Source organism: Enoplosus armatus, chromosome 16 (assembly GCF_043641665.1).
Source record: "Enoplosus armatus isolate fEnoArm2 chromosome 16, fEnoArm2.hap1, whole genome shotgun sequence".
Classification (NCBI taxonomy): domain Eukaryota; kingdom Metazoa; phylum Chordata; class Actinopteri; order Centrarchiformes; family Enoplosidae; genus Enoplosus; species Enoplosus armatus.
The window spans coordinates 390,413-404,918 of NC_092195.1; the positions used below are offsets into that span (position 1 = coordinate 390,413).

At 43.8% G+C, this 14,506-nt stretch overlaps 1 protein-coding gene across 1 annotated transcript; it reads right to left on the minus strand.

The window, feature by feature from the left end:
* Positions 1-12,056: 12,056 nt before the first annotated feature.
* Positions 12,057-13,286, minus strand: tmem200b (transmembrane protein 200B). Its single transcript, XM_070922402.1, has one exon. It carries the CDS (start codon positions 13,284-13,286, stop codon positions 12,057-12,059), a length of 1,230 nt encoding a protein of 409 aa, XP_070778503.1.
* Between the last annotated feature and the right edge of the window lie 1,220 nt (positions 13,287-14,506).

Sequence of the window (14,506 nt, forward strand, 5' to 3'; positions counted from 1 at the left end):
CGTGCGTTGTGGGGTATGTACAGGAAGCCTGACTGACCCCTTCCTGGGTCTGGTTCCTTCTTCTGTGCTTCCTCCACCACATACTGGACAGTCCACTACAGATGAGGTTCCTGAGCCCACACTGCCAGGTTCCTGCATTGTGGGCTCAGGAACCTCATCTGTCTCAGAAAAATCACACTTAGAACCAGGTCGGTAGGACAGTCAAGTGAAAGGCCCACCTAGCTTGACATGAGATTGTTGTCTTGTTGCTTGGCCTCCCTGATGAAAAGAAGGTTCTAGTGGTCAGTCCAGATAATGGCCAGCCAGTGTCTCCACTCCTCCAATGCCAGCTTTATGGCCAACAACTCCCCGTTAGAGACATTGTGGTTCCTCTCTGCAGGGGTGAGTTTCCTGAAGAAAAAAAGCACAGGGGTGCAAACAGTTGTCTTCAGGTGAGTCCATTGTAAGTGCCTAGGAGAACCTCGAGTCAAAGCTGTGATGGTAGTTATTTCAGCAGAAAGGAGCCTGGGTTTGAACTTCTCCCCTTGCTCTCTTTTTTCATTCTTGATACAACTGTTTCGGTCATTTTTCATGTGAACGACAACACTGTTAATGTCTGAAAATGTGTACTGTTATCCCCATATTTTATGTTATCATAACTCCTCCCTTTCTATGACAGAAGGCTTTTCACCCCGCCTTTAAGTGTTCGTTCAGAACAACTATTATCACTTCTGATTTCCGATGTGTCAGACAACATCATGTGAATTAGTTCTGTTCAAACACAATTTGACCCTTATGTTTAACTGAGAGTTTATCACCTCTCTGTTTCAACACTTGTGACACTTCAGACTCTTTCAGGGCTTCGCCTTTGAACAAAAGAAACTGTTCAATTGCTCTTCTCACTCCCAAAGCACAAATTATTCTGCTGTAGGGATTTATGCCTTAAAGGATACCAAAATATGTAACAATCATTAATAAGCCTCAAAGAGGTACAAAAATGATACATTGTTAACACATTCATACGAGTTATTAATCTAAACATCCAGAGAATTCAAGAGTAGATCAACAGTCCAGAGTAACTTCAATAGAACGCAAACATCTGAAAAGATTAATCTTTTCAATCTGTACACTGTGTTACCACATGAATTACAAAGGCATCACAAATCACCAGTGTTTTAACCCCACAGGCTAACCACATGATGTGCATACATCACGAAATCTGTGATGTATGCACATCAAATGAAACCAAATGTATCAAGTCTTTGTAATAAATGTCATATTAGTCATATTGCAGTCGGTTATATTCATCACAGCATGTGGGGCTGTCCTCGTATAAGTTCTGGTCTACGTTCTTATGCTGTTAGAAAACAATTTTTAAATGCTCTCCAGCTGGGGCTAAGAGCTGTGTGCTGAGTATTCATGGTGAGATACCACAACATTTTTGAGGCACACATTTATTGCATATTCCACCCATTCCACCCAAAAATGCATATTGAGTAAGTTATAAGATAAAGCACTTTCTTTGAATTAATAGCTGCACAATGTGACTGTAGTTCAGCTCTGAAGGACAAAGGTTTGTTATTTTTTAAACTCTCCGATTCTTACTTACATGCAGGGCCATTTTAGGCATAGCTGGAGGGGCACCAAAGAGAAAGAGGATGGTTTTGTAAATGATTTCTGACGCTCAATCTACCTTTCAAAGTCTGTCATCCTGATGTCAAAAGCATGCATTTGATTGTTAAAGATCCCCTCCAAACATGTTTTAAAAAAAAATCTCTGGTTTGAATAATACTTTGTGCCTGATATGGTTTTTCCACCAAAAAGTTAAATCAACTACATACTAATTCTTAAAATGACATTTACTCCTTCTCCCTCATGTAAAAAAAAAATTGTTCAAAGGTTTAACTACTGAACGCAAGATGTCTCCTATTTCAGTGTATGTGAACTGTAGGCTTCAAGTTTCCACATCACTTCTGTGTAAGTTGCATACTAACTATTGAACTGAGATTTAAGGTGAGCACAGACAAACTTCCCTCCTTCAGCAGATGAATGGCCAATGAATGAATGGGTTAGGGTTATAATTGATAACATGACAAAGACAGAATTGAAATATGTTGAATTAAACTGAAATGTCATGACATTGTTTGATTATGTGGGCACTGAGCAAAACTGGAACCTCTATACTGTACACGTGTTTAGAGAGAACTTGGCGATGCAAATGTGACAGTTAATGTCAGTGTTTGGCTGACAATAAGATCCCTCATTCTCTTTATTTTTTTTCTTCTATACCTCTGTTCTAACAAAAATATTACTGAAAACAAAATTTACAGTACAACCTGAAGATCAGTAGAAATACTGTTGTGATGTATATTTAATGGGGCACTTTGGACATCCTGTAAGTATAAAAATGTAATTTATAACAGTTAAGTCAACTTATTTCAACAATAAGTCATCATGTACTCATCATGATTGAAAATCATGTACAATGATATCTACTGTAACAAAGTAAGGATCTAAGTTGTCAAAAATCCTCTCTTTAACTTCCTGCTCTCATTCAGGCTGATGTCACTGTACCTGTGGGAGTGACTGCAGTAAAAGCTATTACAGCCAGCTTTAAGCAACATTTATCCTGCTCTTATTACCTCCCACACACTAATTGCATAGCTCAGTTGGGTAACATCTCATCCCTTCACCGCTCAGTTGGGTGACATCTCTACTGAATAGTGAATGTAACGCCCTTGGAGCTCACATTATGATTGTTGCATATGTTACAGAGCAGAGCTGGTCACGACTGGTAGGATTTGAGGTCCTCCTCTATGTTAATGTCGCAGAGCACTGCAATACTTTTCTGCGCCCATTCTTTCAAATAGAAGGAGGAGTTACAAATAGGTAGGCAGGGATACTGCCATATACTAGAGGTCGTGTTCAGGAGGGGGTCAAAATTGAGGATCTTTGCAGTCTTCTTCCAAACTCCCTTTGAGCACTCGGGGGTAGAGAGGCAGAAAGACGAAGAGCAGAGCAAGAGTGTGCTTCTACACTGAACCCGCTCTGGAGGGAGAGACCACTGTGCCAACTGCAGTAAGCAAAAGGCATAATGGTACAGAAGTAGGTTCGGTACCCCTAAGCCACCCTATTTTTACGTTTTTTAAGTTGCACCCTAGCTCGTTTACCATTCCAGAGAAAATGGCCACACAGCTGATTAAACCTGTGGAAATACTTTGTGATTGCAAAATGTAGTTGAACTTGGGGACTACATTTATCTTTAATATGATAATAATAGAGATGAAGGGGTGCCAATAAGTGAAAATAAGTAGCCCTCCCATTCAACCCTGTCAAACATCCCCTCAGCATCTAAAGACAGGGCAGCAGTGGGAGCAACGTCCTCCCCAACAGACCACATTCCATCTATCAGACGTTGTATATTATCTGTGGAGTGGCGATTGTGTATCAATTCCACCTGGTCGGGTCGGACCAGGGAGGGCACAACCTTGCTTAATCTATCGGCAATGATTTTTGAGGAGCTGATCATAATTAGTCAAAGGCTATGACAGTCTGTGACAGTCTGTAGGTTTTTCATCCTTCTTCAGGACGAGCGAGAACCCATGTACATATCATGTACCAATGGAGCAAGTTCAAGAGAAAAATCTGTCCCTAAAACCATCAGGGCCGGGAGCCTTGGCTATTGTTAAAGTTTACATCCTTTCCAAAATGTCTCTTCTTCCCTGCCTCTCATTCAGATTTATAGAGATTCTCAAATAACTCTTTAGTATATTAGTAAGTAGTTAAGTATTATTAATGTCAGTAGTTTCCGTATGCAGTGCTCACTGTTGGTCCTGTACTGCAGGGATAACAGTGTGCCTCTTGCTGGCCAGCTTAAATAAGAAGAAGCTGGCTCACCGGTCAGGAGGTGTTTTGGAATCTTGAGGTGAGGATTAAGGCAAAGTTACATAGAGTAGTAAACAAACACCTGCTCTAAGATTACAGGGGTGTCCCAGTTCAGTCTCTCCGCTCTGTACAACAGAAATCTGGTCAGAAAGGATCCATCTTGGCTGATCCATCACACCCCCATCACAACAAAGGTTATCTCATGTCACTTTACACATATGGCAGGTCTAGATCGTACTCTTTATATTATTTACAGAGACCCATAAGTTCCCACCAACCTGAAAAACATACAAAAATAATTCTGACTCATAAACGCTCCATCCAGAGTGCATTAACAACTTACACTCAAAGAAGTGTACATCTGTGAACCTCTCACTTTCAAGGCCGCTCGATTACAGCAGCACTACAGAGAAAGCACCTGCCCAGTCACGAAGCAACAGTACAAACGAGGCTGCCTGAGAGCCCGTCCCACCACCTCCATCCGGTCCCCTCACAGCTGCAACTGGGGTGTCCGGAGAGAACAAGCAGGAACAAACATGCATACAGGCGCCTTAGATTACATTAATAATGAACTTATCGCGCAACAACTGCAACAACCATGACCAAGGCATATATGTTGAGTCCCTGCTCATACTTCAATAAATGACACACAAGTTTGCCCCATAGTAATAACTTTAAACATAGAGCCTCGGGGTAGTTTTAACAAAACGTCTCGAACGTGAGCTGAGTAAACTAATGACAGCATGAAAGAGGATAAACACTAAATAAGAAAATTAACAGTCTGTTATGTCCGACAAGGAAGGGAGTAGAGTCCAACAAGCAGTAATGTATATATGCATGAAAATGACACTTAAATTTGTTGAAATTAATTTGGATGTCTGATGAATGGGGTGAAAATACAAACTTCAGACAATGTGGTATTAATTATCCTGCTCTTGCCTCATTCTGCAGATGCCACAGTTTTAATAATCCCTGCATGCCAGATACTAATGCATTGGGTATATTAGCTAATGGACAGCAACAATTATGTGCTAGTGCAAATGATCCTGGCTGCATCTTGAATCAATAGAGCCATTCATTACAGAAATCTCTCATTCCTAGTTTTGCTCTGTTTTTTGGTTGGCAGTGTGGTGAAAGCTTGACAGATCAACTGCACAGATGAGAGAAAGACCTGATGTTTGCCACAAAGGCTGTAAGATGATCCCCCATTTTTCACATCTGCACCTTCTTCTCCATCTGCAGACATGTAATCTTCTACCTTCCTGTGCTTTTGCCGCAAGGGCAGAGGTCCTGCCTGCTAACTTTATGAGTTGTTAGCAACCCAGAAGCCATCTTGAGCAGGACCAATGAAATGAAAAGAAAAAAAGTCTCATGGGACTGCATACCTGCCCAGAAGGAACCACAAAATCTAATAAGAAGGGAACAATTTAGAGTGTGCAGAAGGCTCTGCTGAGGATAATTGCAGCTGGGGAATTCCCCCGCCACTCCACCCCATCCCTGCTCAGGATATCAAGCTGTGGAGCAGGAGAAGAAAAAATTGTATTTCTCACATTTTCATTCATTAGGTGATAAACTGAATGTGGGCCTCACCAGTCCAGATCCCAGCTGGATGTTTTCAGCCTGAAGAATATGGATGAAATGCAAAGTCTCCTTTGGGGGTGAGAAATTGTGAAATAGGTAGCAATAGTAGCAAGTGTGGAGTCATCAACAGTAGCTGATGTAACGACGTGACAGTGATCCAACGGAAAATCCCTGGTCCCTGGAAACTTTTTTCATCAACTGTAAACCTTACTATTCCCCGCGTGAGTTCGCTTCATTCATTCTGGTCGGTGTTTACATTCCACCGGAGGCCAACGTGCAGGACGCACAGCGCGCACTCGCCGACCAGATACTGGAAACGGAGCAGACCAACCCGGACTCCTTAGTTATTGTCCTCTGTGACTTTAACAAAGGTAACCTCAGTCATGAACTCCCCAAATACAAACAGTTTATTAAATGCCCCACCAGGGAGGGGAACACTCTGGATCACTGTTACACCACAGTCAGTAATGCTTTTCACGCCGTCACCAGCGCTGCACTGGGACACTCTGACCACAACATGGTCCACCTGATTCCTGCATACAGGCAGAAATTAAAACTTTCTAAGGTTGTTGCAAGAACATCGAAGAAGTGGACCAGTGAAACTGCAGAGGATGTGTTTGGACTGCACTGACTGGGATGTTTTCAGGACTGCTACCAACAGTCTGGATGAGTACACAGAGGCTGTGACATCATATATCAGCTTCTGTGATGACTGCTGTGTACCATCTCGCACCAGGGTGAGTTATAACAACGACAAACCCTTTTCCAACCTCAACTGTCACAGTCTTGCTGTGAACCAGGAAGAGGCATTTAAGAGTGGCAACAGAGCAGAGTTTAAGGAAGCCAAGTACAAGTTTAGCAAGGCGGTGTGAACAGGCTCTTCAAGAGACAAAACCCCCGGAAAGCTGCTAGACCAGACTCCATCTCCCCATCCTGCCTGAAGCGCTGCGCCGATCAGTTGTCTCCGGTGTTCACAGACATCTTCAACACCTCACTGGAGACATGCCACCTGCCAGCCTGCTTCAAGGCCTCCACCATCATCCCCGTCCCCAAAAAAACAGGGCCCACAGGATTAAATGACTACAGACCCATCGCCCTGACCTCTGTGGTCATGAAATCATTTGAACGCCTGGTTTTGTCCCACCTCAAATCCATCACTGACCCTCTGCTGGACCCCCTGCAGTTTGCCTACAGAGCCAACAGGTCTGTAGACGACGCCGTCAACTTGGACCTACACTTCATCCTCCAGCACCTGGACTCCGCAGGATCCTACGCCAGGATCCTGTTCGTGGACTTCAGCTCTGCCTTCAACACGATCGTCCCAGCTCTTCTTCAGGACAAGCTCTCCCAGCTGAACGTGCCTGACCCCACCTGCAGTTGGATCACAGATTTCCTGTCTAACAGGAAGCAGCACGTGAAGCTGGGAAAACACTTCTCAGACTCACGGATGATCAGCACCGGCTCTCCTCAAGGCTGCGTTCTTTCTCCTCTACTCTTGTCCCAACAGCTGCACCTCCAGTCACCAGTCCGTCAAGCTCCTGAAGTTCGCGGACGACACCACCCTCATCGGACTCCTCTCTGGTGAGGATGAGTCTGCCTACAGGTGGGAGATTGACCATCTGGTGACCTGGTGCAACAGCAACAACATGGAGTGTAACGCTTCAAAGACAGTGGAGATGGTTGTAGACTTTAGGAAGAGTGCAGCCCCACCCGCCCCCATCACCCTGTGTGACTCTCCAGTGGACACTGTGGAGTCCTTCCGTTTCCTGGGCTCCATCATCAGCCAGGACCTCCGGTGGGAGCTGAACATCAGCTCCCTCATCAAGAAAGCCCAACAGAGGATGTACTTCCTGAGGCAGCTGAGGAAGTTTAACCTCCCACAAACAATGCTGGTTCACTTCTACACTGCCATCAAAGAGTTCATCCTCACCTCCTCCATCACTGTCTGGTACGCTGCTGCCTCCACCAAGGACAGGTGCAGACTGCAGCGTATCATCCGCTCTGCAGAGAGGGTGATTAGCAACCTCCCATCCCTTCAGGACCTGTACTCCTCCAGGACCCTGAGGAGAGCAGGGAAGATCGCTGCCGACCCCTCCCACCCCGGTCACAATCTGTTCAACCCCCTCCCCTGGCAGGAGGCTGCGGTCCATCAAGACCAAAACCTACCGCCACAAAAACAGTTTCTTCCCCTCTGCAGTCAACCTGACGAACATGGCCAAAGACTTACATTGCCCCCCCCCCCAACATATACACAAGTTATACGTTATATTAATGTACACCGCCCCTGTCCCCCCTGCATTACATTAACGCACCCATCCCCTTCTGGACACTTTGTTTTATGTTTGTACATTATTTATCTATTTACCTTATGTTTTTACATGCTTGTTGTCTGACAGATTATATGTTATATGTTAAAAAAAATGTAGCACCATCAGACCACGGTAAATTTCTTGTAATGTATGCTACTTGGCAATAACAGTTTCTGATTCTGATTCTGAGATGATTGTATGCTGTATACATATACAACCAGGTGCCATTACCTTGACACCTTGAATACATGAGACGACAGCAAACAGGAGCTGCTTTTGCTTTGCCTTATATTTGCAACACAGGCATGGCAACGTTGTTTAATTCGATGGTCAACACAGGGCAAGACACAGCCATTGATTGTTCTGTCAGGCCTCTCATATTGCTTGGTATACATTTAGAACACAGTGTCACACATGGCATACAGAACAGACAGCACAGACAGAAAGAAAACCATAGTAACGCCCGGGCCACACTGCTTACCTGAGGAGCGCATGTGTGTTGTGGAACCTCTTGCTTTTCATTTCGGCACTCATGTTATCACGCAAGCCCGTGTGAGCTGCGCGGCCCGGCCATGGCTGCAGCAGTGGGTGATCTAGAGATTCGGCGTCTTGCCTATTTTCTCTGCGTTAGGCGTGTGGTTCTCAGCAAAAATAATCTGTTCATAGCCATACAGACATCATACAGTTTCAGTGTCTGTACCTAGAATATGTCACAGACGTGAAAAAAATATAGATTCCTTTTTATAACATTACACACAATTGAGCACACGCCTCTTAACCTTTTTCTGTCTAAATTAAATATAAATTTAATTTGATTTAAAGGTTCTATATGACACCGGTGGCCGCTATGCAAACGGCAGTCAGCATCCTGTTGCTCGTGCCCGCATTCTGTTGGCACGAAAACAGTGAAGCGACATACACCAGACTGATTTACTGTGATTTACAATCATATTCAGAATAACGTTACTATCTGTAATGTTCCTATATTTTATTTGGACCATTGGCTCCGTGATACAAACTTAGGTTTACTTCATCAGCCAACGTTACGAAGGAACCAACACCAGATTCATGCCGCGTAGCTAGGTTACAGCTAGCTGGCTAAACCTAACGTTACCTTAGCTGAGGTTACACAGTTAGCGAATTGTCCAACATTGCCTTGCATAGCTCTTGGCTACGAAGAAAGAAATCGTTACTCATACCCAAGGGTTGGGGCGGTACGTTTTTCCAGCTGGCCACAGTGCGCCCAACAGCCGGTGATTGATATTCGCGCAGGTGCGTGTAGCGACCTGACGACCCATAGTTTCAGCTAGGAGATGTGTGCAAGCGGCGAGTTAGCAACCCTCAACAAGCTCTCTTAGCTTTTTTTTTTTGTCTAATAAATAAACTCACAAACTGTCTAATGAAATACTCTTACACCTTCTTCCCTTATTAAACAGAAAATACCCCATACCTTCTGAATTCAAGTTTCTCTCTTCCACGGGACTAAGACTAGCTTATTGCCATGTTAACTCATCATAACACACACTTCATTCTAACGTTGTTTGTTGCCGTTAGCGGACTGAGCTGAACATGGAGCTGAATAGAGGCTAAGCACTCAGGAGCGCGCATATGTCACCTCCTTTGGTATACCCCAGAAAAAAAAACAGGCTGTTATAGGCAACCGAGAAAGTCAGTAAATTGTATTGTATTGTATAAATTATTGCATATTGTTACATATAGTACCTTTAACAAAATTGAATGAAATGAAACATTCTATTATTGATGACATTACCAAATGCTAACTCAATGCACCACAGCAGCTCAGCAAGGTAGCCATCAGGCACAGGTAGGGCTGTGCGATATGGGTTTTAAATAATATGTTGATATTCTTAGGCTATGCCGCAAGTTACCATATATATCTCGGTATATATTATGATATATTGTATAATATTACTTTAATGACTGGTTGATCAGAAATACGTAATATTTAAGATAGTCCTTTGGTAACAAAGTAATTGACCAATTTTTGATCCGATTTTAATGTTTCTGAAGACAAACTTCTGCAAATGAATGCCCTCCAATATGGGCTTTGATAACGACTGTATGAATGAGGAAATTAAACAAGAGCAGAGAAACTCAGTGGAGTGGAAGAAAACCTGCCAGGGAGCAGGTTAGGTTCACAGCGTATGTTACCACAGTAACTGACTCAGAGTTAAAGTTAGCTCTGTTTCTGGAACCGAAAACCCAGGTTTTCCCTCATCTCAGGGTTAAAAAAGTCAGAGATTTCACGAAACCCGCTTTATGAAACAGGGCTCCAGAGTGTGAGGGGTAGTTACTTTACTTTAGTCAGCCATAAAGTGTGTAAATAGGCTCAGGTTGCAGCATAATAGTTACTGAAAGGTTGTGTGTTGTGTTTGCTGCCACAGAAAATAAATATAAAGCTGGTTTGTGTAACGTTACTCCGGCGCCTTCTTGTAGTCATCACAGCAGAGTTGACTGTGAAAAGCTAGATAGCTACAAGGAAGGCTAAAGTCAATTAAAATAGCCTAAAACCGGAGGTCTCCTAAATACGATTTGGTGCTGCAGAGCTGGCATAGTAACAAACGCATCATGTTTTCTTTTGTGATGTTGTTTTGCCATGGCCCATGACCGGACAGAAACACTGAAAAATCGAATATGATGACATGGTCATCTGCTGTATCACACATGAATTGATATGCGAGTCAAATATATTCGCCCAGCCCTACGCTCAGGTAGAGGTAGGCAGTGTGGCCCGAGCGGAAGATTCAAAAATGGGTGAGGGGTCGCCCCTGCACATCTGCACATGATGTACAGGGGGAGGGGGGAGACAGGAAACAGGGAAGCCCATGAGACTCTGATTCATATTCTCTTCCCTCTATGACACATACCCAGCTGTGTGCAGTAACACTGCAAGCTAAGCTAATACTGCATCAACCACAAGGACAACAAAGAGAACGTCTCCCTCATTATTAAGGATAGTTCCATTTTTTGGGTCTTATTTTCGTAGCTTTGGCAAGATTGTAATCACCAAGTTATTAGCTAAGATCTGGGAACACAGTGACATCACTAAAAAGAAGTCAGACAGGTCACGAAATACAAGTATTCAGAAGACAGGTTTGTTATGGTGGTTTGTAACACACTGTAATGTAGTTGTATGCAGCTATAAGGGTATTTTAAATGTACAGTATTTGTCAGCAATTATATCTCCTATATTTTGTATTTTTACAAACATTTTACTGTATTGTCATTCATTATTTGTTTATACAGTAGCCTCCACATTTGGGTGCCCACGGGAGGAGTTATAGTTGTTGATCTGTCAACACAAACTTTAGTAAACACTTGGTGTTTATCTGCTTACATCTACATTACAGCGTAGGAAACTGTACAGGGAAACTTTACAATTATTACCCAAACATCCATTACAATTTAGAGACAGACAGTTGTAGCAATGTCATGTTCCCAGATCGCAGCAATTAACTTATTCAACTTAATTAACTTATACTTACTTAGTATGATGTTATCGTAACTGATACGGTAGAAATAATGGCCAAACCCAAGAAAATAAGACTATAAGTTCATAAGTTGACTTATCCTTTAACTTTACTTCTTATACACATAAAACCATAAATGACATTACTCTGCATAAGTATTAAGATGTAACATACTGTACATCACTGCCATGCATTGCATTTGTAGGAGTATGGGACCTCAGCTGAGTAAAAAAAAAAGTCCCATTTTCATATACTGGTTGCATTTGTCAAGAGCTGTTAGCACTTTATGGGCTCAGGAGTCCAGGTAGTTTGGTTAAAAATCGATTGCACAGTGAAAACAATCCCCCGTCCTCCTGCACCCGTCTGTCTCTTCTTCATTAGGTCGTGCACATTTTGTCCTGGAAACAGGTAAACCCATTTTGGCATCCAGACACAAGTGGATTTCTCACATTGCTGCCAACCCACACTGCAGAAGTAAACAGTCTGTCAAACTGCTTCTCTCATCTGTGACAGTGTAGGGGTCTGTATATTGTTCCTCTCCTTCAATTATGTAAAACATCAGCCAAATCTAGCCAAACAAAGACTGTAACCTCTGTGTGTCAATATTCCATTTGGATTGAGAACGGGCGGCCCTTGTGAGAAATACTGTACTCCAAATGATCCAAGGCTCAGTTTCTCTCTGCCCCACGCAAAATTTGAAACCAAGAAATATAGTGCAGTTTTAGAATCCAGGGGAAAATATCATTACTCCTTGGTTGTCAGCGAGTTTGTATCTTGAATTACCCTCAGGACTGTGAAGCTAAAGCAGCTGTCACTGGAAAGGCCCAGAGCCAAAACTCTTATCCCACTGTGTACACTGCTGCTCTAACTGGTCCAGAAGTTTGTCCACGGAGTCCTCTTTGTTCTCTAGTTTTAGGTATCGTCTCCCGCTGCCCAGGTCTAGCCGAGGCCAGCTTCGGTGAGTTTGCTCGTCTGTGGCATCCACAACCTGCCTGGGGATGTTCACGCACACCTGTGAACTAGCCTCTCTCCTCGTGTCTACCAGCCGATTTATTTGACCCTCCTCTCCGGGTGTGTGGAGTCCTTCCTGCAGACGCACACCAGTTCGGACTATGTAAGTGTTAGTCCTGTAGCTCATACTGTGGCAGCGCCTTGGCTGGGAAGCTTGGATATCCACCATGTCCACCCCCAGTGTGGACATGGAGCTGGCAGACACCATGCAGTTGTTGAGCTTGACAAGTGGGGTGGGCTGTGGATTGAAGCTGGCACTTTCCCTGTGCTCAGCACCAGACTGTGTGGTAAAGTCTGTCTGACTGGAATTAAGTGAGTTGGAGTGGACGCAAGGTGGAGACTCTGACTCCTGGTGGTGGAGGGCTTCTGTCCGGAGAACAGCTTGCTGGTAGATGCCCTCTGCGCTGTCCTCCTGGTCTCTGATCTGGAGCAGGGGCTCAGAGCTGGCCAGCTGCTGCAAACAGAGGATGTTGAGATGGGCAGCTGGCAAACTGCTCACCCACTTGTAGTGTTTTGCCATCGAGTTGGCTGCTGCTATTTCTTTAAGGTCTGCTGAGGGCACAGCCGCAGACACAGAGCAGATCACACTGCGCATCTGAGCCAGCAGCATCTGAGTCTCTCTGTCCCTGTTCTCGTACAGGACTGTGTTGGCACATATGAGGATGAAGAGTCCCACCCCCATGATGACAGGTCCCAGCAGCTTCATCCGCTCGCTGTGGATGAGGCTGGCTGTGGACAGGAGGCCCTTAGCTCCCAGACTCCAGGTAGAAGTCTGCGACTCAGAGATGCTTTCCCCCTCTGCAGCTCCCAGGATGGATGATCTCCGGTACGGCCAGTATCCTGCCACAGCCAGAGCTGTGCCAACAACCACCACGATGACCCCCAGCACCAGGAAAACTCCCGGCAAGGAGCGGATGCGAAGCTTGCCTTGGACCACCCTGTCTTTCTTGTTTCTGCCTCGTAAGGTGAAGCGAGACTTCCGTCGGCAGGAAGATGTTGTTGTAACACCTCTGGCCCTCTGGGTCTTCATGGCACAGGTCAGTCCACTGCTTTTGCTCCTGTCAGAGGACTTTGGGAGTGAGGACATTTTAAGAGTTAATAACGGCTATAACGGTGTATCTACATATTGCACATACATTCATTCAAATATATCTATATAGAGTCTGTATCTAGGGGAACACAATACATCAGTCAGCTTATCCTTTTCAAACTTCGACTCAATAGATCACAAAATGTGATATGTTACATATATTTTAACCATAGTGGGCTATTTCTATTTAAAATTGTAACAAATTTTAAGCCACTACTCTTTATAGGAGCCCACTGGTGGTAATATAAAAAAAAACCCAATGTGGCAGACAGCAATACACACCGCTACCCCACAGAATGAATGGGCTGAAAGCAATACATAGACAAAAAAGATCATCGCATCCCATCATTCTACCCAGAAATGCTTTAATATCTAAATGTGTATTTCTACAAGTCGTATAACAGTCTGCATCTTTAAGGGGATCTTTCGAGGATCCAACTACAGTAAAGAAAAAAATGTTTAAATAAAAATGTTAGGAAATGTTTCAATGTTACAGTATCTGTCAAAACTGTGGAAATGTTTGGTTAATGGTTCATCCCTAGCAAGAATTTTGACAATGCATGAATGCATTACTGAGTAACCTGCTACAGAAAAATTATCACTTTTGGCAGTAACAAGCAGCATAAGGGGATTACAATTTGAAATTCAGTAACTGAATGTTGTTTAGATGGATGGTCCATATCAGTTTCGTCTTTGTGCCTTTAACTAAAAGAGAGGAAGACCAGTCTGGGACGTTTTATGTGTTTCTACGCTAGTTAAATACAGAAGATGCGACGTGCGAGTGTGGAGGCTTAGGAGTTGTTTAAAAGTACCTTTGACTGCTCCCTGGGCAGCCCTGGGGAAATCTTTTTGATTTAAACCCTGAACAACCAGCTCTTGTCATTTGATGATTACTCTGCGTATAATGGGCTGCTTGGGGGCACGAGCTAAGTGTCAACTACTGATGAGTGGTGGAAAGGGGGCTATTGATAGGACCCATACAATCTCTTCTTGTGCACGACTTGGGACTCATACAGTTCTGCACAAGGTTGACTTCTCTAAAGCCTGACTGTCTGAAACACATCCAGATGTAGAGGACAGGTGTGATAGATGTCACGCTTCTTCATGCAACTGAAGAAAAATGCTTCACTCGTGCTCAATGTTTTTTGGGTATATTTTTT

Bases quoted from the DNA above. Each gene is read 5' to 3' on its own strand.
- tmem200b (XM_070922402.1), bottom strand. From the start codon at position 13,286: ATGAAGACCCAGAGGGCCAGAGGTGTTACAACAACATCTTCCTGCCGA.